General features: G+C 38.8%; 1 protein-coding gene across 2 annotated transcripts in view; it reads right to left on the minus strand.

Annotated features, from left to right (window-relative positions):
• Positions 1–26,979, minus strand: part of EDNRA (endothelin receptor type A) — a 54,767-nt gene that overhangs the window by 15,616 nt on the left and 12,172 nt on the right. Inside the window, exon 3 of one of the 2 annotated variants that reach the window (XM_036240461.1) lies at positions 8,722–8,849. The exons of the other annotated variant lie outside the window; for it this stretch is intronic. Coding sequence (XP_036096354.1) covers positions 8,722–8,849 — 128 coding nt within the window. The remainder of the gene's footprint in view (positions 1–8,721; positions 8,850–26,979) is intronic. 2 annotated transcript variants of the gene reach the window in all.

A 26,979-nucleotide genomic window follows, 5' to 3' on the forward strand; every position in this document is an offset into this window, starting at 1 on the left:
TCACAAAACTAGAACAAATAATCCAAATATTTGTATGAAACCACGAAAGACCTCAAATAGCCATAGCAAGCTTGAGAAAAAGGACAAAGTTGGAGGAATCACACTACCTGATATCAAACTATACTACAAGACCATAGTAATCAAAACAACATGGTGATGGCATAAAAACAGATATATAGATCAATGGAACAGAATAGAGATCCCAGAAATAAACCCATGCCTTTATGGTCAATTAATATTTGGCAAAGGATGCAAAAACATACAATGGGCTAATGATAGTCTATTTAATAAATGATGTTGGAAAAATTTGACAGATACATGCAAAAAATAAAAATTAAACTAGACTACCTTTTTATGCCAAACACAAGAATAAACTAAAAATGGATATTAATATTTAAATTTTAGACTTGCAAGTGTAAAACTCCTAAAAGAAAACATAGGCAGTAAAATCTCAGATAATTCTCATAGCAATATTTTTTCTGCTATATCTCCTTGGTCAAGGAAACAAAAGAACAAATAAATAATGAGACTACTAAAAAGTTTTTGCACAGCAAAACCATCAACCAAATGAAAATTCAATCCACTGAATGGGAGAACATATTTGCCAATGATATATCAGATAAGGGGTTAATATACAAAATTTATAAAGAACTTATAAAACTCAACACCAAAAAAACCCCATAACAATCCAGTTTAAAAGTGGGCAAAGGACCTAAATAGACACTTCTCCAAAGAGGACATACAGATGAACAATATATATATGAAAAGATGCTCAACATCACTAGTCATCAGAGAAATGTAAATTAAAAGTACAATGAGATATCACCTCACACCTGTCAGAATGGCTATCATCAGTAAATCAACAAACAACAAGTGTTGGTGGGGATGTGGAGAAAAAGATACCCTTGTGCATTGTTGATGGGAACGCAGACTGGTAGAGCCACTACGGAAAGCATTATGGAGTTAACTCAAAAATTTAAAAATGAAACTGCCTTATGACCCAGTGATTCCACTTCTGGGACTATATCTGAAGAAACCCAAAACTCTGATTCCAAAGAATATATACACTCCTATATTCATTGCAGCACTGTTTACAATTGTTAAGATTTGGAAGCAGCCCAAGTTCCCATCAGTAAATGAGTGGATAAAAAAGCTGTGGTATATTTTCACAATGGAACACTTCTTGGCCATAAAAAAGAATGAAATCTTACCTTTTGCAACAGCATAGGTGAACCTGGGGAGTATTATGCTAAATAAAATAAGCCATTCATAGAAAGATAAATTATTTCATTTATATTTGGAATATAATGATCAAAATAAACTATCAAAATAGAAACAGACTCATACAGAGATACAGCGAACAGACAGACAGCTGTCAGAAGGGAAGGGGGTTGGTGGGCTGAGTGAAAAAGAGGAAGGGATTAAGCAAAAAAATAAAATAAAACTCATAGATATAAATAACTATGGTGATTACCAGAGGAAAAGGGGATGGGGGGAGGTGGAAGAGGGTAAAGGGGGGATAAATGGTGATGGAAGGAAACTTGGGGTGGTGAATACACAATACAATATATAGATGATGTATTATAGAATTGTACACCCGAACCTATAGAATTCTATTAACCAATATTAACTCAATAAATTCAATTAAAAAAAAATACTGGATGTCCCCAGAGTGATTTATTTTGGAATATAATAACACAACACTTAGCTATACAAATAGGTTCTCCTTAATACTTGTGATTATAAACAGCCTCATTCTAGTCAGTGTGTATATATATATATGACATCTTCACTTGTCATAGAAAGTCTACAAGCGTAGATCCAACCACCAATAACTGATGTTCAAGAAATAAACCCTCCTCTGTGAAATGATTTCTGTTCTTGGCTTCCTCCACATTCTCTTGGTTTTTCTCCTGCCTTACTAGCTACCCCTCACTTTCTCAGCTGGATCCTGTGTGCTCCTCTTGGTGGGCCCATCCAGTCCCACAGCTTTGGTATCATTTAAACTATCTATATACTGATATATAACTCTCAAATTTATAACTTCAGCCTCGAACCTCACCTCTAACTCTAGACTTGAGGTTTCTACTTGGATATCCCGTCTTCTTCCTCGTCCCCAACCAAGCCTGCCCTCTTTTCAGTCTTTCCCATCTCAGGCCTAATCTCTGAAGTCAGCCTTCATCCTCTTTTTCTCTCCCACCCATCAGGCAAGTATTTAGCAAACCTTGCAACTTCTTCCTTCACGATGTATCCAATGCAACCACTTTTCGCCTTCTCCCCCGTTACCATCTTGCCTGGATTATGCAATAACTTTCTGACTGGTTTCCCTGCATCCACTTTGCCTTACTGCAATCTACCCTGAACACAGAAACCAGAGTGAGCCTGTCAAAACATCAGTCAATGACATCATCCCTGAGCTCAACTCCCCCTTCCTTTCCCACTGCGATGGGAGTACCTCCCAGTATCCTCAGAGCTGCTTCTTCATTTCCCTTAGGTCTTTACTCCATGTGCCTTTTCACAGAGGCCTTCCCCAACACCCTTTAAAATTGCCAGCTTCCCCTCCAAACTTACCCTGTCTTGCTAACCATAATTTATTTATTTATTCTCCGTAACGCTTACTACCGTGTGACCGATCAAATATTTTATTTGTGTATTTTGTTTCTTGTCTATGCCCACCCCTCCCTTTGGGATATAAATGCCATAGGGTAGACATTTGTGTTGGTCACAATACTTAGAACAATAGGTGCTGAATAAGTAACCATTTTGTTTCCTTATTGTGCACATGTTTTTATTGGCCAAGTCAATAGCATACTATGTTCTGAACATTTTCTTATATCTTCAAGCCATCCCTGAGTTAAACAACACTTACAGAGCCAATACTTTTAGAATTTTAGAATGAAATAATTAATAAACCAGGAGGGACCTTTGGGATCATCTTTCTCCCCTTCGGTTCCCGTTAGGAGCCTGAGGACTGCTGTGTTCCATGTGCTCTGCCTGGTCTCCGGGGAATGTTGTACCCTGTCGTGTGATGTGCCAAAATAAAAGTATAAATTACATGTTTTATTTATGTATAGTTGTTTTTTACTGTATATAGGGTGGAGCAAAATTAGGTTCATATAGAAAATAATACAATGATTAATAAAAAGTAAAAGAATAAACTCTATGTTTCATGTACTCACAACTGTACGCCTCCTTTTGTCCCACTCTGTATTTCTACAAATAGATTTTTATGTGTTTTCAAGGCCAGAGATATTTAATGCATATTTTGAATCTTTATGGTATGGTCTGGGATAATCATTAAATTTTAAAAAGTTTATTATTGAATGTACTTTTAAACAGTATATATAACAAATTTAAGAGATACTACTTCAACAAAACCTTTTATTTCTTCTTATTCTTTGTCCATTTCTATTCTCATAAACATAGTTTGAATATAAAAATCTTATCAGTTATGATTTTATTTTAAGCTTTATTTATATTACATTATAAAAATATTCTCATATTTCTATAGAGGCATGGCATTTATTAATTTAATGGTTCCTGGTATAATAAGATATTGATACAATTTACTTAAATCTTTCTCCTATGTTCATATTTCTAGTCTTTAAAGGTTGTGAATAATACACCTACAAACGTTTTTATTCTCTTTTTGAATGATTTTCCAGGATTAATTATCTTGAGTGAGTAGGATTACTGAATTAAAGAAATAGAAAGGTAACTAAAGTACCTTCAAAACCTTCCTATCAAGTGCCTTTCAATGCTTGCCTACATTAGAATTTATTATTTTTTCCTCAATTTTGCCACTTTCCTAAGGTAAAGTGGCACTTCTGTCTTAAGCTCTGAGGATCTTTGATTAACAGTAAACCTGACCATTTGTAGTGTTTGTTTATGATGTATGTCTCATGGGATAAACAACCCAACTTCCATAGGGATGTTTGGAGGCAAAATACCAGCAGGCAGAATTTTAGAGAAACACGGTGTGGTGGATTCGAAGATAGCTGCCCGCAGACACAGACAAGTGTGGTGGTGGCCAGAGGGAAGGCGGCAGGGTGGGGTGGGTGTGGCTGGGTGGAGGTGGGCAAAGGGGAGGAACATGGGGACATCTGTCATAATATCAACAATAAAAATAAAGTTAAAAAATGATTTTAGAAAAAAACAAAACAAAAACATCTGCTAATACTTTGGTGCTTCTTCAACTGAGCCCTTCAACTTGGATGTAGCTGGAATGATGCTTTGCTGGTTTCAGACCTGGGCTCCAGGCAGAGCAGCAGCTCCTCTTGAGCCCCGAGCCGGCTGGACAGAATCTTTTGAGGGGCCCCGACTACGTGGAGAGGGAGCTGGGCTCTACTGGGTCAGACTTCACACTGTTCTTGCCAATGGGCCAGATACACGAGTCTTGGACCCATGAGATTCTCAGCTGCCAGCTAAAATCCACCCAAAGATCCCAAAGGAACAAGGATTAGAAGAATTGTCCAAATCCTTGTCCCATAACATGGTGAGAAAATTATAAAGTGGTGGGTTTTTTTTTTTTACACCACTGTTGTAGGGTAGTTTGTCATCAAAGAAAACTGAGCTAGCAAAATTAACCAGTTGGCTCATTTGGACTTTAGAATTAAAGTAAACAAAATGAATAACTATGTGCAATGGGAACAGAACCCCAAAGGAGATCCCTAGTTGCCCTGCAGCCAGCATTTGACTTTGTCTCTGTTCAGCCCCCATGTTCTCTCTTCTTGCTCAGCCACTTCCTCTATGTCTTCACTATTTCATGTAGCAAAGGAAACCCGAACACCAGGAGAATAAGGAGAAACCGAGTTTGTGTCTAAAATGCAAATGAAGGTTGTCAGAAAATCCCGTCCATGCTTCTTAAATCAGGATGAACCTTTGAGAATATCACAGAGACCACTGAGCAGTTATTTGAAATGATGGGACGAAGCAGTGACATGGACTTGTGAGTTTGAGGCCTGTCAAAAATGCCTTATTAACAGACCTTTGCAACTTTTCCAGGTATCTAATTATACATCATTCTGGAGTAGTTGTTAAAAGAGTTTTATCTTTTTACAGGCTCCTTCCCCAGGCAACTTTTAACTACAAGTTGAATCTGTAACCAGACCTTTTTACTGGTCTGACCCCGTCATCTTCCACTTTAAACACAACTATTAACTACAAAGAACAGCACTGAATTCTCCTCCTCCATTCCTGCTCCCCGTTTTCCCACCAAACTCAAAGTAACATATAAAACTTGCCACTTGCCATGGCCAGGTAGCTCAGTTCATCAGAGCTTCTTCCCAATAGGCCAAGGTTATGGATTCAAGAGCACATAAAAAAATCAACCAATGAATGCATCAATACGTGGAACATCAAACCAATCTCTCTTCTTTCCTGTCTCTAAAATGTCTTAAACATGCTTTTAAAGAAGGTTTTTTTTTTTAAAAAAAAAACTTGTCACTTATGGCATGTAAGAATATCTAATTTAATTTTTGGTGATGGTTGATTATTCATATTTTGGGGGAAAATTTATTCATTTTAGAAGTATACTGCCTTAGCATTAAAAAAATTATTTAACTAATCAAGCTGAATTAGGGATCAAACTTTGTTTCTAAATTTCCTCAGTATTTTTCTGACATTTCCACTTAATTTTTTTCTTAAGTAACTATGGATGTAAAATACAAATAAATAAGAGTTAGATTTGAGGAGGAATTAGTGAAGAGGTTAAAGTGAGACAAGTCTAGAATGGAAACGAACAATGAAAACTCTTCAATTTTGGCACAAGTAAAAAACATCTCTTTTTTAGATAGATTTAGTTCTATCACCTTATTCAGATTAAAAGGTGATAGAACTTTCCTTTGATTCTACAGCATTTTGTATTCATTGAGCAATCAATAAAATAATAAAGAAACTTTATATTATTTTCTTTATATATAAAGATGTATGGTTACTCTAATTATTTTCAACCTAAATAACTCTGAAATGAGAGATAACTATAATATTTTTAAAAAATAAAAAAATTATTAAAAGTCTTTCTGAGCCATCATTTGACTCTGCTCTTAGAATGATAGAACGGGTTCCAAGTTGCAAATAGTTTTGTAACAGGTTCCAATTTCCCTTTTTACTCCTTGTTTTAGTAAAAAGATAAAAAGATTTTCATATTTTTAGTTGAATACAATGCAACCAAATCAAGACCCAAAGCAAAGGTATCCTACCTTCAGGAACTAAATATGATTCATTCTCTAGTGTGAAAACTTTTGAAACAGAAATGTCAAAATAGATTCCTTACATGCAGGTCCCAAAGCTTAGAGTCAATACCAAATAAAATGTAAAAATAATAAAGAAAGGACTCAGGGAACAAAGAATGATGAGTTTATTGCCAAGGAAAAACTCCTGGATTAAAATAGATTTTTTTGGGAGTGGAATTTTAAAATGGGTCATTTTCTTGATCTAAAACTGAGACCAAGTCTTAATAAAATAGGTGCTTGAATTATTTTTTCCTTCCTTCCTTCCTTCCTTCCTTCCTTCCTTCCTTCCTTCCTTCCTTCCTTCCTTCCTTCCTCTCTCTCTCTCTCTCTCTCTCTCTCTCTCTCTCTTAAAAGCCAAGAACATTTCACTTGATACAGAACTGATAATTTGTGATTGAACAGTTAATTTTTCTCCATGCATGAGGGTGGTATACCAGAAGTAGGAATCTATGACCTAAATCCCTCTATCCTTCCTCCCCTACCATCAACTCCTCCAGTCACCCCTCCCCCCACCACACACATGGGTAGTTTCTACCGGGGAGACTAAGCTTAGCAAGATAGTCCTCTGAGAGTCTCCTAAGGAAGAAAGAGGGGGAAGAACAATGTGAGCTAGAGAAGGAATAGGTTTTTTGATGATTTAGGAATCCCCTTGTCTGAACACTCTACATTATGTATTTTATTCTCCCTAGTTTCCAAGTCCATGTCTTCATAGCCATGATAACTCCCAAAGGACAATGGCCAGGACTTACTCTTCATATCTGACGATTATACCCTTCCTGCTCAAGTCTCTCTGTTGAACTAAATTATGAATTATACTACTCAATTTAGAGATAATTTATTATATTTATCACTAAAGAATAAGTACCTTAAAATATTTTTAACAAGAAACAATGTATTAAATAGATTTATATGAAATATATAAGGGACCACTATACCATGCTACCTAACACTATAAACTATACTCTAAATTTTTCAATAAAAAATACATTACAGGGGTGAAAACTTGCCTATATTTCTTATCATACCAAGGAAACTTGTTCCTCTCTTTTGGTTTCTCTTTGCATCAATACCTCTCTTGTTGGAGGATTATAAGCCTTAGAAAAGACTGTATTGTTTATAGGAGCTGAATATCTTCTTTTTCCTATTTCTCATTCTTGTTTATTCTTGTTTATCATAAGCTGTTCTTGTTTGTCTTTGGCTATGGTTAGATATTTCCTCAAAGGTGCAGTTTTCTAACTCTTAAAATTCATTATCATGCTGGTTTTTACCCAACCTTTGGACAAAGTTGAATTAATTTTTAAAATAACATTTCCCAAATTTTGATGGTTGTTTTGTAAAGACAACAGTAGAGATGGCAGTAACTCTGGGCTGGGCACTTACATGTATTCCTCCATTCACACAAGTTTCTGTGTTCATGTGTGCCTGGATGTGCTTGTGTCTTAGAGCTGTCTGGCCAGAGAAAATCAGGGTTAATGTATAATAAAGGTCATAGGAATGAGCTGTGCAAATAAAAAAAATTAAATGTATAGAATGGATTAAAGTATATAAGGAAAATGGGTAACAGATAATAGAAGTAAATAAACTTAGAAATTTTTTTCTGCTCATGGAACATTCCAAAAAACCATCACTCTATCCTTAGACATAACTACGAATAATATTTCTCATATTTTATTCAAATAATTTTATATTCATATACCTATACATGTAAATTATATTTGAGATCCTTGGTCATTTCCCTAATATGAGGCAATAATGTTGCTTTCAACTTTTGTCATAATTTTTTTTTAAAATCCTTATCTGAGGACATTTTTGCATTTATCTTCAGATGGAGTGGGAGGGGGAAAGGGAGGAAGAGAGAAAAACATTGGCGTGAGAGAGACACACTGACTGGTTGCCAACCACACGACCCCAACCGGGGCCAGACAAACGCAACCAAGTTACGTGCCCTTAGTGGGAACCGAACCCGGGACTCTCTGGTCCGCAGGCTGACGCTCTAACCACTGAGCAAAACCAGGCAGGGCTGTATTAAATAATCTTATAAAGTACATCTTTGTGCATGAATTCTCAGTTCAAATTTTTTTTTGAAAATTGTTTTCTTAAAATTAATCCTAAAAATTGTAATTACTGAGTCAGAAGGCAAAACCTTTTGCAGGATTTTGTTTTCTAGAAGAGCTGTTCAAATCTCTACTCCTGCCAGATATTCAGAAACATGCTTTTTAATTAAATTTTTTTTTATTGCCATAAGGGTGCCAAGAGAATATAATTGACAAAATACTCTAGATGCAAATTGCCTAAGCCAAAGATGGGTAATAATCAGTAAATTGAAAAGCAATTCTAAACGGTAGAGCAAGGCTGTTAATAATTTTAATTCACTTGAAACTAACAATTGTCCTGGGCACCAACTCTCAAGGCTTCTTGACTTCCTTTCTTTATGACAGAAATGCTTTTCTAAATCCAACAAAGGATTCAAGGGAAAGAACCACATTACCTGTCAACGCTGAGAGCACAGAGGTTGAGGACGGTGATCCCCACTGAAGACTTCTGCAAAAAGGGGAACAGCTTGCAGAGAAATATGCCAAAGTCATTGTGATCAAATGGCCAGCGCCCAGCCAGCAGCTGAAAAAAAGGAGACACCGCAGTGAGAAATGGCAACGCTGGCATAGAATAGATGGACACACACTTCTAATTATCTCCCGAAGTTCTAAATTCCACTACTCTTTATGCTTTCCAGTTAGCATGGGGGTAACAGAGTATTCTTCTTCTTATTTTCATGTTTTAAAGCCTTAGCCATCTGCAAAGGTATGGAAAATGATAAATATCATAACAGAAGAGATAAACCTTTGATCTTGTATGAAGTAGTCATACCAACTTCTTTTCAAAGAGTAGCAAAAGTATGGGGTTTGGGAGACAGCTTAACAGAGAAGCAAGCAGTCATCTTACCAATTCTTGCTCGACCACGAGTAAAGCAAATCATTTCCAGCTGGTGGCATTGCAAGATTATCTTGTCTCCTGACAAGCAGCCAAAGTTCTGAATGTGAGGTTATGAAGAACTGGGAAAATGAAGTGGTCTAGGATGTACCGACTTTGTCAGCTGATTAACACCCAAAGCCATTTGGAATGTACCTTTTCCTCGGAGCTTAAGGAGCTGACTGCTCCAGTAGGTGTGTCATAAGTGGCCTTACTTTCTTTGGGCTCAGTCTTGCCTTTATCATACAGAAAAACGTGGGTCCTGTGATCTGTTTGTACCATTTGCGGAAAGTCTATTTTTTCATGTTGACAATTTAAAATCTTTGTTGGGAGAAAAGGATGGACACCCTCTAGTGGCTGTGGTAAGTAGCGAGAACATGAATCCCATGAGCTGTTAATATTCATCTAATTAGATATTATATTAGGAACACAATGGTTCAGCTCCCTGAAAGGAAGTCTCTGCTGAATATATGATGCCTTTTCAAGAGTAAGAATAGTATTGATTTCTTTTCCAAATTTTGCTTAGTGACTCAGAATTTAAACTTACTCCACTCAGTAGGAAATGCTATCCTCTTAACTAGACACATTTTTCTTCCTTTCTTTCTTTTGGGCAAAGTACCTATTGCCATAGTAACTCTAAGCTGAGCTTTGAATTTCTGTTCCACCATTTCAAAACATAGTGCAAAGTTTAAGTTCATGGTCAATGTGGTCATTAATGTGAGTCCATTGAAAGAGGGTGGGGAACCAGTATCCCACAGATGCAAAATAAGAATCTATGCATTTTGAGGATTTAGTAACAAAGGCTCTTTAAAATTCTATTTTTATGGCTAAGAGCTGATATGACTTAATTTCAGAAGTTATCTTAGAGTTTTCTAACATATTTCCCTGTCTTCAGAGTAGTTTTCTAAAAAGACCTCTACCTCCAATCCAGTCTTTCCTCTGGTCTTGGTCGGTGCCTTCTCAGCATTTCTACATGAACTTTTGTCCAAGGACAACTGGTGAGCCCTAAACTCTGACAGTTTTCATGAAGCTAACAATTATACCATTGCTGATTGCTGGTTATTAATGCTAGATGCAAGTAAAGACATAAAACACTATTTCTGGGATGAATCACCCCCTACGAAGAAAAGAAAACCTGAAAACTACTTTTTATAGAATGAGAGTTCAGTATTTTATCCCCAAATTGTAATTCTCCATTAAAGATTACAGAGATGTAATTAAAATGTGTAGGGGTTGTTATAGGATATGCTTTGGAGTAGTTGAACTGTTATGTTGTGGTTATTGGTTCATTCCTAGAGGCAGAGGATCCTGAAATCCACCTGGATGGATTTCCCAATTCAAACATCAACAATGAGAGAAAAGAAAAGGATTTTTCTTGCTTACCAAGAAATCCTGTGAAGGTCTAAGTGACAAGTGCTGAGAAAAATGATCCAGAAAAAACTGCAATTGAGCATGTATTGTTTGGGGACATTCCAATCTCAATGGAATTTTCTCCTTTTCTATGCTTGCTTAAACTTTTAACTCGGGTTACATGTAAAGGAAGGACAGAAGGGAAAGATATCATGGTATTGGTGGGTACCAAAAAATTATAGAACTGTCTTTCTTTGACACAAATAGGTGTTTTGTTATTTTTGTTGTTATTTTTCTTTCCTGCAGGAGTGAGCATAGATTCTTTTGGGGATGTATAGGTAAAGGGGGGGATGAAAGAAATCACTGGAGGAAGTTTTTAGGTACAATCACAGTGTAGACTTCCCCAACCTATACCCACTTCAGTCTGAAAGATGTATGTATAGTAAATGTTCCAGTGCAGCCCAGGGAAATTAGGCCCCTGCCCAGAGGCAGCTTCTTCCCTCTCTGTAACTGTGGCTTCTTCAAAGAGGCCCTCCTTAACCACCCAATGGCAAATCAAGTAGGACCTGCTTGTTGGTCTCATCCAGGGAAGCAAAGTTGGAGTAATTTTACATTTCTTTTTTTTTTTTATCCTCACCCAGGACACTTTGTGATATTTTGTTCAGATAGAGTGTGTGTGTGTGTGTGCGGGAGAGAGAGAGAGAGAGAGAGAGAGAGAGAGAGAGAGAGAGAAACATCGATGTGAAAGGGACACATCGAGTGGTTGCCACCCACATGACCCAACCAGGGCGGGGGGCAAACTGCAACCGAGGTACGTGCCCTTAGCAGGAACCGAACCCAGGTCTCTCCGGACCACAGGCCGAGGCTCTAACCACTGAGCCAAACCGGCCAGGGTTAATTTTACATTTCAAGTCTCCTTTCCATTCACTCTGTTTTAGGAATCAAACATATACAAAAGGAAGAGAGCATCAAAGAGGCTCATCCCTTTTTCTATGATTGGGAGGGGCATTTTGGAACTTCTGAGAGATTACTGGGAATGCATCCTTTCTTTTATATACTCGTATTTGAAATGGAAAATACAATTTTTTAAATGGTAAAAATAAGCTGTATAGAAACAAAACCAATCAGGGCCCCTACACTTCCTGCCCAAAGACAGCCACTGTTGGTTGCTAATTGTGTTTTCTTCCAGAAAACTTCCTACGTAAATACAAACATATGCCTTTTGTAAAAACAAGTGGAACCATATGCAAAATAATACTTGTTAGCAGTCTTTTATGACCCCCCCCCCCCACCGGAAAGTACTTTTCTGGGAAACCGAATTGAAAGGTTCTTATTTTTAAAAGCACAACGATGAAGCTATTTAGGCGGGGATGGAAGAAGATAAGCAACTGCTTAGGATAAATGTGAACTTAGGTCTGTGTGAACATGCTATTGAGTAGCATTAGGGTTAACCTGGCACTTTGGAGTAGTCATATCCTACTTTTTACCATAAAAGGGTCTGCAACCCTCATGCTTATAATTTCCAAGCACATCACACAGCACCTAGCACACAGTAGGTATTGAATAAAGAAAGATTCCAACTCATTAATTCAGGACAATATTTGTATATTTTGAAACCAGTATTACCAAGTTTGCCCTGGAAACACACTCCTCTTGTAATGTACTTTCTCTTTAAAGTTGTTTCTCAGTATCTCAGAGTAGCACTTCCACTCTTATTGTTGAAAGAAACAATACACCTACCGACTAGTTGCTTGAGACAAGGGGAGAAGACTGTTCTAGGAAAGACCCAGAAAAGAGGGCTGCGGCAGGCTCCTCTTTGACACCTCTCACTTTGGGCTGCAGGCTCCTCTTGGACATCTCTCACTTTGGGCTGCAGGCTCCTCTTGGACACCTCTCACTTTGGGCTGTGCTGGGACTGCTCAGCCTGGAGGAGCCGGGACGCACGCGGAGCTGATGCACGTCCTGGGGTCTGAACCACCCCCTGCCGTCCCCTTCCCGGGTCCCAGAGGCGCACCGCAGAGCCATCACTGGGCACGGGTTTTACTGAAGGACACCGGCCTTGGTTCTCAGGTAGGGGATTTTTCTATAGTTGAAATAGAGTTAAAGTCCGTGATCATCGGCCGAAAACTAAAAAACTACCAAATGGCACATATTAATGTAGAAATCCTGTATTTGTGTGGCTGACTTAGATTGTGTCAAAATCAACATCATAACATTGATAGGCTGCATTTTTTTTTTTTTCTAACCAGTCAAAACAGATTTACTGAAGAACTTTTGCCACATGATACACTGGTAAGAACCCTGTTTTTATTTTTTTTATTAATCACCGTTTTATTTAATTATTTTATTTTTTATGAATATTGATGCAAATTTTTATTTATTTTTATTGTTGAAAGTATTACCGGTGTCCCCTTTTCCCCCACTGACCCCCTTCTTCCAGCTCCCACCCCAGCCTAGCGTCGGTGTCGATTGGTTGAAGCACCCGCTTTTAGAAGGACGAGGCCCAAGAGCAGGATGTCCATCTGTATTTAGCACAAAGCAATATCTACATGGTTGGGAACTTTCATTCATTTATTTATTTTTTTAATTTCTGTTTTTTCTTTATTGATTTTAGAGAGAGAGGAAGTGACAGGGAGAGAGAGATAGAAACATCGATGGGAGAGAACATGGATTGGCCGCCTCCTGCATGCCCCCCACTGGGGATCAGGCCCACAACCTGGGCATGTGCCCTGACCGGGAATCGAACTGGCGACCTCTTGGTGCATGGGTCGACGCTCAACCACGGAGCCACACCAGCCGGGCATCGGTTGGGAACTTTTAAATACGTGCAGTGCACCTGTTTATATCAGTTTTCTGAAACACACCCGACAACCAGGGAGTAAGCAAAAATGCAAGGAGCCAATGGTTGATGTGGATTTTACACCCTAAAGCTTGTGTACCTGACTCGGGCAAACTGCCGGAGTCTTCGGGCAGGCGGACTTACTCTTACTCCACACCCAATGCTATAAAGTGGAGCTTTCCTTGTTCTTTAGTCCCCCGCACATCCAAAGCTGCTCATTGATAGGAACCTTCCCGAGTGACAGTTCTTAGTCTTGCTGTGCATTAGGGAGCATTAAAAAAACCCAGTACCTGGTCCATGCCCCGAGGTGAGTGCTTCTCACCTTTGGAGACATTTTTGGTACAACTAGTGTAGGGGGGTGGCTACCACCATCTACTGGGTAGAGGGCAGTGATGCTGCTAAACACATCTTGCAATAAACAGGACAGGCTCCCCAACAAATAATTATCCAGCCCAGAATGTCAACAGTGCTGGGTTGAAAGTCATGTGGTCGACCAATTAAATCAGAATCTTTGGGGTTGGGACAAAAGCCTTTAGATTTTAAAGGTCCCAGGTGACTCTAGTGTGTAGCCAAGGGTGAGAATCATTGCTTTAGCATAGTGGTTCTCAAGCTTTAGCAACATCCGCATCAGGGCTCATTAAACCAGATTGCTGGGCCCCACCCCAGAGTTTCTGGTTCAGTAGGTCTGAGGTGGAGACTGAGAATTTGCATTTCTAATGAGTTCCCGAGTGATGCTGATGCCGCTGGTCCACCACCCACACTCTAGGGGCACCATGATTGGCCAAAATATGATAGCCGACAGCCGGACAATGCAGGAGGAGCAGAAAAGAGTCTAAAACACACCCAAAGGGAAAAAAATTACAATGGTTTGGGGTTGTGTAGCCAGCATGCCCTTTCCCAGTACCCTCTCACCCCACTAGTCCCTAAAGACATCAGTGTGTAAAGGTACAGGTGACTCAACTGGTGCCTAACCCCAGTGTTGCAGTCTAACACCCCAGGCCTTACCAGTGTGGCACTACAAAAATAAAGCTGTTCTTTCTCTAAATTCAACTTAGGCTACAAACTCATAAGACTTAGGTTCGAGTACTAGATTGACCCGTTACTGTGTGACCTTGGGTGAGCCACTTCCCCACTGTAAGTCTCGTTCCTGTATTTGCTAACGGGGTGCTTCTCATCTCTGCCACATGACTGATGACCATTTGGGAGGCTCATGCGGGACAATGCTTATGAAAGGGATTCTGCAAACCGAATGTACACCACACACATGCTAGTTATTCTGAACTGCTATAATTGTAACCATACACTAAAATGTACCATTTATGCACAACTCAATGAGTAAAAAGATAATACAAATGAACTTCCTCCTCTTTCTCCATTCCAGATGTTAATATCCCCTATCATTTAATGTCGTTTCTTGGACATCATTTTTCTTATCGACATGGCATCCTAATAATGGGATAAATAGAACCAGTGGCACATTTTGCTTTGTGTTTGTTTTTCCTCCACCCTGTGTGGTGAGGCTGAGGGGTTCTCCTCCTCCCCTTCATCTCCCTCCTTCCATCCTAGACAAGAACGAGGGGTTTATGAGTACAGTCTGTAATAGCTGAAAACAGGAAAATAAACAAAAGGTTCTCTTCCCCTCAACATGAATTATTGTAGGGTCACTTGGAATTGGACATGATGAAACCAGGTACCAGTCTTTAAAAACAAAGTGGGGTTTGAGGCTTTCTTTCTTGTTGAGGGAGAGGCGGGGATGTAGACGTTGGTACATAGTTGAAACAGAAACACCTTCTGATAGCACAGACTGAGATCTTTATAAAGCCTGTGACCCCAGGACCAGCCTTTGTAATGAGCACATGCTCTCTGAATGTTGCACATTTCAAATCAAATACAATAAAATAAATGGATCACTTGGTGTGCCCGAGCATAGGCTTTGCCCTTCCATGAAGCTTTAGTTGCACCAGGACTGAGGTGCAGAGCGTTCATAGATATAAACCAAACCTGTGGCTGCCGCCCTGTCACGTCCCTGTGACAGACTCCGCTCGCCTCCTGAGCAGCCCAGGCATTTAGAGTGGACGCCAAGTGCGGAGCCGAGCAGAACTGTTCACAGCTCTGGCCCCAGGTGCCTCAGGGACCTGGGCAGATGAAGAAGCACCCCTTTTTCATGAAAGCCAGTGGCCTGGCCTAGTTAAGTGTGGGCCCTGAAGCTCGATGCCCTGGGTCAGACAGAGGCTCTGCCACGTTCCTGACCCTGTGATCTTGGCATGGTGGTCAACCGCTGCCTCTCGGTTTCCTCCTCTAGAAAATGAAGACAGGTGGTAGCTGCCTCGGAGGATTACTGTGGACAGCGGAAGAGACAATCCATAGAAAGGGCTTAGGTGAAACAAATATCTGGAAATGCGAGCTATTTGCCCATGGTTATCAGTCTCTACCTTCTGTCCTATTTTCCAATGAGACTGTGAAGGAGGACCATCCAGGTCACCATGCGGCATGATTCATGGCAGACCACAGACGCATAAAAGCCCCCATTCTCAAGGAAATTACTACCTAGAAGATGGACCTAAAGGGCGGCTCCTAAAGAAGCTGTATAAACAGTGTTCTGCGGGGCACCACGGGAGGACAGGGTGGTTGGGCACCGTGACAGAGCACGGGCTCTGGACCTGCAGCTTTGCGCCCTGGCATGGCTCAGGCAAGCTGACTGTGCCCCAGGGAAGGCTGGAGGTAGAAAGAGAACCACGTGGGTGATGTGAGTAGGAAATGAACTCATTCACGCAAAGCACTCCTGGCCCATCACGGATCACACATTTTGTTCCCGTGAGAGCGGGTTTCTGAGGAACTGTCCCCACTGCTCGGCACTTAGACGGGAAAGATGAACCTGTAGCCACTACTCGCTACCCGAGTCTTTCACTGTGGAATAGCCAGTGTTCCAGTTTTTGCTGAGGTCTTAACTTTAAAATCTGAAACACATAGATGCTAATAATAACCAGGTGGAGAAGAGAGAGAGAGGAAAATACTTTTCAAAGCCAGAGTTCCAAAGTCATGAAGGTTTTTTTTTCCTTGGAGGAGAGATGATTCACCCAAGATATGGGCTTATTATCCCCAACAGTCTCGGTCACTTGAAGGCTAGGAAGGAAAAGAAATGTCTCTTTTTGATAACACTGTGCGGAAGCCAATCTGGGAGCAAGGGACTTGAGAATTCTCCTGATTTGGATGCATAAAACCCAAAGGATCATTGGATGGAGAAGAATGAAACTTTGCTAACGTAGAAAAATGAGAAATAGTCAACATCACAATTACATAGGTTAATGCCAAATGTACGTGTCGATGCTTTGACATTTCAATCATGACGGAGAGAAGATTTATGATGGAAAGAGTGAATCTTGGCTTTTCCTGAGTGGAGGAAACATTTCACACATCATGTCGGGAGGGGAGCCTCACATTTTCTCGAAACAGCATGCAAGCAGTTAATTATGGAAAATAAGTGCTCTAACCTGGACACACAAGGAGGCCCAGCATCTAATGAAAATGTTTTATTGTTTATTTTAATGAGCGGTCTCTATGGCAGTACATGCTAGTACTTATCTGAAAGAAACACGCAGGCAAAAACAGACTGGAACGAAGCAAACCAAACCAGCAGAGATCCCTACCTAGAGGTTTAGGTAGTAGCCCCCCAAAAAACTTATCAGGGAGGTGGTGGTAAGTAGGGAAGAGGGAAAGCCAATGGCCTATTTGAAAGCATGCAGCTTGTTTAATGATTTAAGGTATACAGTCTTAACAACTGAAGTTAATTCTGCATTGTAAAGTGTGCCATGTGGTCACGATTATCCGTGTGTAGATGGAAACAATGACCGAACGAAAATATGGTATGCAGCCTGAAGAAAGCGATCCCATATGTGTGTTTTGGGGAATACAGTCAGTGCAGAAGTTGGTGTGTTTACGGTAAATAATGTTGAGGTGATTTTGAATGTTTAAGAACAGAAATCCATTGGGAAATAAACACAGTTTCCAATAGCTGAGGCATAACATGGGAAGTCATACTCATGATGTCCGAGTTACCCGTGCGTCACATAAGAAGGAGGTACATTTTAACAATGCATCCATTCAAGCGTTAGAAGCCTTGCTGTCTTCTATGTGTGGTCTACAGAGTTGTTATAACTACAAAAGTTTTATTTAATGTGAAGAGAGAAGGATGGGTCATACTGAAGGGGGAGTTAGAAATTCTGGCTTCCAGCTCCAACCCTTTTGAAAATCTATGCACCTTAGTTCCCTCCTCTGCCAGATAAGAAATGTTGGGCTGGAACTAGATTATTATTAAATTCTTTGCCAGTTCTTAAATTGTATGCTTTTTTTTTAACATCAGAATTCCAGTGTATATTTGGTTTCTCTGAAACTGTTATTGACTCGGTTCACCCATAACCTAACCTAACCTCAATACTGCCCTCCATTTTCTATGGTTAATTTCACTTTTTTCCCATTTGTCTTTTATTCTTCCCATCATTAAGTGTTTTAGCCCCCTTTGCCTTTTTCTTTTACCCCAAAGAATTAAGGATATCAGAACTTGTGGAATCCCACACACTGCAGCCTTAAGACTATTTATTTACTTTGAATATATGAACAGTATTTTAGTAGTCTCCTGGGAAAAAGCTAAAATATATAGTAAATTTGCCCTGTGAGCCATCCACATCATATTGTAAATATAATCCTAACTATATGTAAAATGCAGGAAAAAACAGTAGATAAGTGGCTATTTTAAGCTTCCAGTCAAGGGTGTATTATAAATAATAATGTAAAATTAAGGCTTTTAAAATAGTTTTGAAAATTAGTTTGATATTGCTTTCTGTCTTATTTATGGTCATTTGGAAACGAGATAACATTAACTTGTACTAATCAAGAACAATAGATTTTAACCTAGTTTTACTTCTAGTCTTGATATTTGATATGCACTGTACCTCCACTGTAAGAATTTTATTTATTTTTAGTGCTAGTAGAACAAACAACATACAAATTTGGGGTCCAGTGTAATGAGCCCACAGTGATGCTGGTGTCCCTTTTCTTAGACACTTGAATAAGAAAGACTCGTCTCTCATAAGAGAGACTTGTACCATTTCCTTGAGATCAGGGCCAATGATTTATTTTCTTTTCATTTTCCGTAAGGACCTGGTATGTTGTTTCACATGCAGCAGTTGCTAAGTAATACTGACTGCCATGAACATCAGCTACTTAAGTAAATGTTACTAACACCAGTCTGGTAAACAGTGTTTATCTTAGATTTTTTAAAAATTAGCATTTCAGACTTGGACAGGTGCTTAGAGACCATCTAGAGCTCTAAGTGTTGTCTGCAGACTCCCTGGGATCTCTGAGACCCTTTCGTGGGTCTGCGAGATCAAGACATCATTAAGAGATTATTGCCGTTTCACTGGTCGACATGTGTCCGACTGGTGCAAAAGCAACGGTGGTTAAAACCGCAGGTGCCTTAGCATGAATCAAGACAGCGGCACCAAACTGTTCAAGTAGTCACTGTATTCTTCACCATCACACATTTGCAATAAAAAAAATTGTGAGATTAATAGTAATGGTAAGGAGTTCAGCAAGGTCACAGGATAGTAGAGCAAAATATAAACATCAACTGAATTTCTATATACAAGCAATGGAAAATCCAAAAATGAAATTAAGAGACAATTTCATTCAAAATGAAATAAAAAAATAAAATGCCTAGGAATAAGTTTAGCAAAAGAAGTGTAAGACAGCTACACTAAAAGATACAAAATATTGGAGAAATCAAAGAAGATCTGAACAAATGTTCATGGGTTAGAAGAATCAATATTATTAAGATGGAAATTTTCTCCAAATTTATCTAAAGGGTCAATACGTTCCCTATTATATTTGAGGAAATTAACAAGTTGATCTTAAAATTTATATAGAAATGTGAAGACCTAGAAGAGCCAAGACAATTTTGAAAAAAAGGAGAAGAAAGTCATGTTTAAAGTACCTGTTTAGAAACTTACTAAAACCCACAGTAATCAAGACAGGATGGTATTGGCATAACAACAGATGAAGAGATCAGTGGAACAGAAAAGAAAGTTGAGAAATAAAACCTTAGATATTTATTGTCAGTGGAGTTTTTTTTATTATTAATTATTTTTGTTACAGATGTTTCTCCTTTTTCCCCCATTGACACCCCCCCCCCACAGCACTGTTGTCTGTGTCCATTGGTTATGCATATATGCATATAAGTTCTTGTCAGTGGAGTTTTGACAAAGGTGCCAAGGCAATTCAATGAGGAAAGAAGGGACTTTTTAAAAAAATGGCATTGGAACAACTGGATATGCCCATGCAAAAACATGAACTTGGATGCTTGCCTCACATCCTACATAAAACTTAATTCAAACTGATTACAGACCTAAAAGTAAGAGCTAAAATATAAAACTGTTAAAAGAAAATATGGGAGAATTTTTCTGTAATCTTGATTTGGCAAAGATTTCATAGACATGATACCAGACTCATGATCCATAAAAGAAAAGTCTGATAAATTTGATTTAATAAATATTAAAAACTTTTGCTCTTCAAAAGATACATCATTAAGAAAATGAAAATAAAAGTCACAGAGTGGGAAAAATATCTGATGAAGGATTTTTGTCCAAGATACATAAGAAAACTCCAAAATTAAAAAAATATAAAGACTAAAATATTTAAATAGTTCACCAAAGTAGATATACAAGTAGCCAAGAGCATGAAAATTAAAAATGCTCAACTTCATCAATCATTAGGGACATGCAAATTAAAACCACAGTGATAGCCCTAGCCGGTTTGGCTCAGCGGTTAGAACGTTGGCCCAAGGACCAATGAGTCATGGGTTTGATTCCGGTCAAAGGCACATACCTCGGCTGTGGTTTGCCCTGGTTGGGTCATGCAGGAGGCAACCAGTCGGTGTGTCCCTCTCATGTTGTTTCTCTCTCTCTCTTCCTCTCCCTCTCTCTCCCTCCTTCCCACTCTGTCTGATGATAGATAGAACAATGTCCTTGGGTGAAGATTAAAAAAAAAAAAAAGTAAAACCACAGTGATATACCACTATACATCATTAGAATGGCTTTGATGAAAAAGACTGACAAAATGAGTATTGGTGGGGATGTGGAGAAATTTGATCCTTCCTAGAATGCTGGTGAGAATATAGAATGGCACAACCATTTTTTTTTGGACAGTGATATGATTCACCAATATTATCCATGTTTCTCCAGTGTTACATAAACTCATTTGTTTGGATTTAGTTCTATACAGTTTATCACATGTGCAGATTTGTGAATCCACTGCCATTTAAGATATGGAGCAGGTCCATCACCACAAGGATCCCTTATGATGTCCTCTAATAATCATACTTCCATCCCCTCCCCGTCACCATCCCTAACCCCGGCAACCATGAACCTGTCCTCCATCTCTATAACTCTGTCATTTCAAGAATGCAATATAAATGGAAGCACGCAGTATGTAATCTTTTGAGATTGGCTTTTTTTCATCCAGCATGATACCCTTGAGATTCACCCAAGCTATTGTGTATATCAATAGCTTGTTTCCTTTTATTTTATGGTAGTTCTATGGAATGGATGTACTATGGTTAGTTTAACCATTCATCCACTGAAGAACATCTGGGTTGTTTTCAGGTTTTGGCTATTTCTAATAATGCTGTTATGAACATTCATGAAGAGATTTTTGCATGAACATAATTTTCATTTCTTTGGGATAAATGCCCAAGAGTGCAGTTGCAGGGTCTTATAGTAATTGCATGTTTAGTTTAAAATAAACTGCCAAACTCGGCCATGTATGAGTGATCCAGTTTCTCTTCATCCTTGCTAGCATCAGGCATGGTCACTTTTTTTTTAATCCTCACCTGAGGATATTTTCCCATTTATCTTCAGATGGAGTGGGAGAGAGGGAGAGAAAGAGAGATAGAGGGAGAGAGAAACATTGACGTGAGAGAGACACATTGACTCGTTGCCTCCCACACAACCTCGACTAGGGCCAGGGATGAACCGCAACCGAGGTACGTGCCCTTGACCAGAATCGAACCCGTGACTTATTGGTCTGTGGGATGATGCTGTAACTGCTGAGCCAAACCAGCCAGAGCTAGGCATTGTCACTTTTTAAAAAAGTTTAGCCATTCTGATATGTGTGTAGTAATCTCACTCTGGTTCAAATTTGCATTTCCCTAGTGGCTAATAATGTTGAACATCTTTCCATGTGCTTGCTTATGGGTTATCTGTATATCCTCGTCAGTAAAAATTCTGTTCATGTCCTTTTCCCATTTTGTATTTGGATTGTTTGTTTGTTTTTCTGTTGAGTTTTGGAGGTTATGAAGTCTTACTCATATTTTTGAAGTGCAGGTCTTGAACTTTGACCTCCCGAGGGACAAAATGGAGGAGGAGAGGCAGGAATGAAAGGCAGGGGCAGGACAGTTGGTGAGATGCCACAGGGACTGACAAAACTTTTTTAGTAAATGGCCAGATAGTAAATATTTTAGGCTTTGAGGAACATATGATGTCTACTGAAACTACTCATGTAAGCAATGGGTATGGCTGTGTTTCAATAAAACCTTATTTAAACAAATAGTCATTAGGCCAGATTTGGCTTATGGCTGTAGTTTGCCCGCCTTTGGGTCAGAGACTCAGACAGAAGAAAGGTTAGCACCCAGTGCTTGCAAATTAGTCCCTGGGATATCACCTTAGTGATTATTCTGGATTTAGTCCCCCTCCTTTGTGGTGGCTCAGTAGCTCAAGGCAATTTTGAGGTGACTCCATAAAACCAATGAAAACATTATTGTGGAGTTAACTATTTTCCCCAGAAGAAAAAGCGTGAAAAGTTTCAACAAATATTCTAAAGTTAAACATATTCATAGGACTGCAAAACTCAGCGCTCATACGTCGTACACAGTTCTGAATACCTTCTTGGGAATATGTGTTGTGTGCGTCGTGAGACACTTCCATTTAAAATCTGGTCAGTGGTTTGGATAAAACTTCTTCTTAGAAATGCTACAGTGCAAAATTGTGTTGATGATATTGAGAGCGAGTTTCTTTCTTTTTTTTATTCTCACCCGAGGACATTTTTCTATTTTTTGTTTAGACAGAGTAGGAGGGAGAGAGAGGGAGAGAGAGAGAAAGAGAAACATCGACGTGAAAGGGACACATCGAGTGGCTGCCATCCACACGACCCAACCAGGGCCGGGGACAAACCGCAACAAGGTAGCGGGAACCGAGCCCGGGTCTCTCTGGACCACAGGCCGATGCTCTAATCGCTGAGCCAAACCAGCCAGGGCAATTTTCTTTTAAATCTGTCTTCATATGTTACAAGTTGGTAAATTTCTAGAACAACTCCCCCTTAACAATCTTGTTTTACTCTAATGTAATAACCAGATTACAATTAAATCTCAAATTTTTACCTAGCAACTCGCATACCCAGTATATGGCACTTATCGAAATTAACCTCAGAGAGATTAGCTAGAAAATCTAATCAATCCAACTTTAACTCTTACAACATTACTGTCTGTATTCAGTTCTTCTTAATCTGTGTTTCACGCTGTGTTTTTGAGTTTTAAGCTAAATAACCATTTATTATAGCAGTAATGAAAAGTAATGGAAAGTTCTGAAACCTAATTTCATTTCTGTATCTCTTGAGATTAATTTAATTAATTTTATTTTAGCTGAATATATCACTTGGGGAGAAGAAGAGATAGCCATTTCTCTGTTTTTAAAGAGAATGTTAACAGGTATTTCTCATTCAAAATGTTATTTTTTTTGTGTTCAATGGTTTAAAAAATGTCAACAAAACAATGTAAAATTGCTCTGGAATTTGGGCTAACTTGATTGAATACATGCATGTATCCTCAAATAGAATGTAAACAACTCAAAGACACGTTGATCCTAGAGTTCTTTGTGTTTTCTATAGAAACTTAGTAAACATGTGAGTTGATTTGGGGATTATCCATTATATAGAGATATGTAATAGATTTGCTTGAAAGGTAAAGAAGAATTACTATGAACAAACTTCATCCATAGGCCACACAGATCTTTATTTTTAAAATTAGGAAAAAAATCCGTGTAGGAAATTCTGCCTAGTTTCTAATACTGTGCCATGTCCTGGTATATAGCTCTTCAAAATTATCAATTAAAATATAAAGGGATTATGATTACAATTCATATTAAAATTATATTTATCATACTGGTATATATATTGATATATAAGTATTACATATATACTTTATACACTATACATATATAGGTCTTATATAGGTATATACACATTTTTAAGTATTATTTGCACACAAAAAGGTGCATATGAGAATGTCCATAGATACTCTTTTCATTTTAGCTCAAAACTGGAAACCATTTTAGTGCCTACCATTGAATGAATAAATTGTGGCATATTCAGACAATGGAGTACTATACAGTCATGAAAATGAATAAGCCACAAATAAATACAACAACGTGGGTTACTATCACAAACATAATGTTGAGGAAAAGAAGTCAGATAGAAAACAATATATATCATATGACCCCATTTATACATATTTATATAAAACACCAAAATAGGCAAATAAATCCATGCCATTAGAAGTCAGGAAAGTGGTTGCCTTGGGAGTTAGGGTAGTTAGTGACCGAGGGACCTCTGGGTGCCAGTAATGTTCTGTTTCTTGATCCTGGTTACACGATGTGTTCATTTCATGCAAAGTCACAGAGCGAACATTGCTATATACAGACGTTTTCTGTATGTATATTATACTTCAGTAAAATGTTTTAAAAGCTTACAAAGTATCAGGGCTCTTAAATGATGCAAGGCTAATCTAACTGTCATAGATTTAGCTTCTGTAGGAAAGAAAAATTTGTGGCAAAAATAGAAGTATGCAGAGAAACACCACACTTATGACAAACATGTCACCAAGACATATTTATTTTGTGAAACTAAGCTACAAGTTCACAGCAGTCGGGAGTTTTATTTTCTTTCTTTTGGACAGCATGCAGAATTGCTTTCTCTGACGGAACACCCACATGCGACGTGGCATTGCGTATTAGTTAATACCTGGGGAAGAGAGGTGTGACCAACACCTTTCATATTTTGGGAGGCAATGACTTGACATGGTGAACATGTTCAGTATTGTTTGCTTTACGTGTTGCTTTTAAAATTAGGGCTATGAATCAAGTTCCTTATTCGAACTGTTTTAGATGTAATGGGACCATTTCACAGCAGCAGTATACTTGATATGTAACTTTTTAAAAATTGAGGATTTCTAGCTCCCTTTGGAGTGTCCGTTGAGACATATTCCCAGCTGTCATCTGCTTATGCTTTCACATTCCCCTGTTAATTCCTGTGTATCTTGTAAACCCAGGGAGGGAGGTTTAGCAATTTTCATTTTATCAATAAAATCTGATGTTTCCACCCCAACTGAGAATATGGGCTAGCCACTGAAACTCATTTTTGGTGGTATGTTCGCACCAGCCTGTCCGGTTTGGCAATATTGTTCCTCCGAGCAGATGAGCAGACGTACGTGCCCAGGCAATCTGTCCATCAGAGAACCCAACCTTTCCTTCCAGTTTATCTTTTTATTCTCTGGCTCCCTGCTGTCAGTTGGCCTCACCGACGTGACAATGAGTCTCGATGGCACAGATCTGTTTACCAGATGTTCCAGTGCACTCTGCAGGGCTCACAACACAAATGCTCTCCTGGAGGACAGTCTTTGTACCACACACGTCTTCCTTTATAATAGGTTACTTCTGTTTTAAATAAGTGACCAAAGAAGCCATTGGATTTAATGGAGGAGAGAAAAGGGAATGACTTTCATCATTGAACACAGTCTTTGGAAATATATTTCTGTACTAGAGATGCCATTTTGATAACGGTGAAATCTGCCTTATGAGGCAGGTAGATGGGAGAGAAGCCCGGGGCAGCTGAGTTAACAGCACGGCCTCTGACATCAGCCTGGATTCCTGGATTCAAATCCTGGCTCTGCCACTTGCTGGCTGCGTAACCTTAAAGAAACCCTTAAACACCGTGCCTCGGTTTCTTCATTTTTGGAATTCAGGAAATAGTAGTGAATCATAAATTTGTTGTGAGGATCCAGTGGGTTAGCCTGGCCCAGAGTAAACACTATTTCAGCTTTAGGTAATATTATTCTTATGTTATAGATCAGTATAAATAACATTTTACTACTGTATTATTTTTCCTTCATTAATTTAGGAAATGTTTCTCTTCATAGTAGCCATAACATTCTTGTTAAATTTAAATGGGATCATGTCATTCTTCTGCCCACAACCTTCTAAAAGCTTCTATCTCACCCATGGAAAACAGATAAAGGCTTTATGAAGGTGTTTTGGTAGGGTGACCATGTCACCTGGTTGATCCAGGACAGTATTCGTTTATGCCGACTGTCCAGATGTAATTATTGATAGTGTCTCTTTTTACTCTTAACAACATCCTGGATTGGTCAATAAATCATATGGTCACCCTATTATTAGGCCCGGTGTAATCTGCCTCCCCCCATCTCCTGCCCTACCCCCTTTTCCTGTGACCTCTACTCCCTCCTTCCATTCCTTTGCCATGGCCTCCCTGCTGTTGCTCCAGCCCTCCAGGCACGCTCCTGCCTCGAGCCCCCGTTCCCCCGGCTGGGGCGCTCTCACTTGGACAGTGGCATGGGTGGCTCCTCCACCTCCTAAGTTTTCACTCAACTATCACTTTGTATTGAGGCCTTTCTCAGCCACCCACTCTTAGATTACTATCCTCTCCCTCCTTCTCCATTTTACTTTTATCCTTAGCACTTGTCATTTCTCACATGTACCACAAATTTACTTATTTCACTAGCTTTTTATCTTGTTCTTCCACAAGGGCAAGGGTGTTTGTCTGTTTTGGTTCACTGCTATTTCTTCAATGACTGGTATACAGGAGGAGCTCAATAAACATTTTTTGAATGAATAAATGAAGAACACTTAGATAAGAAAAACCTGCTGTAAATGAGTAACCAAATGGTCAACCAGTTGCCATCCCATTATAAAATGTATCTAAGTATAAAATTTGATCTAAGATGATAGGACTCCCATGTTTAGGGTGTTATGGGAAGCATAAGTGGACTAGTTCTTATTATTGATACCAGTTTCCAAGTAAGTTGTTTTAAAAATTGTGATGGCAAAAAATGTCAGTAAAACTCCTAGAGATGTGTAAATTCTAAAAAATGACCTCTAAATTGCAAAATATTATTCAAAAATAATAAATCTTCCTGAGGGCACGCTTGATTTTTGCTCCTCGAGTCCAGGAACACTGGGGACTTCAACCTCCCACATTTAAGTTAACATTTTATAGGATGTGGTTTTGTAAATTTTTTGATGTTTAGATTAAAAATAAGGGCATCAAAAATTAATGCTGAATGATACTTATGTTTAGTTCTATTACTGAGCTTAATTTCAACCATTAATTTTACAATGTAAGAAAGTTTTTCCAAGAAAAACTAGACCCAGTTAAAAATAAAATTGTAGCTATAGAAAGCAATTACTCTAAACTCCCAGGAGACTCTGGTAGATCTAGAGGGCAATTGTAGAATTGCTGGCAGTCTATCAA

The sequence above is a fragment of the Molossus molossus genome, unplaced genomic scaffold, assembly GCF_014108415.1.
Source record: "Molossus molossus isolate mMolMol1 unplaced genomic scaffold, mMolMol1.p scaffold_m16_p_4, whole genome shotgun sequence".
Lineage (NCBI taxonomy): Eukaryota > Metazoa > Chordata > Mammalia > Chiroptera > Molossidae > Molossus > Molossus molossus.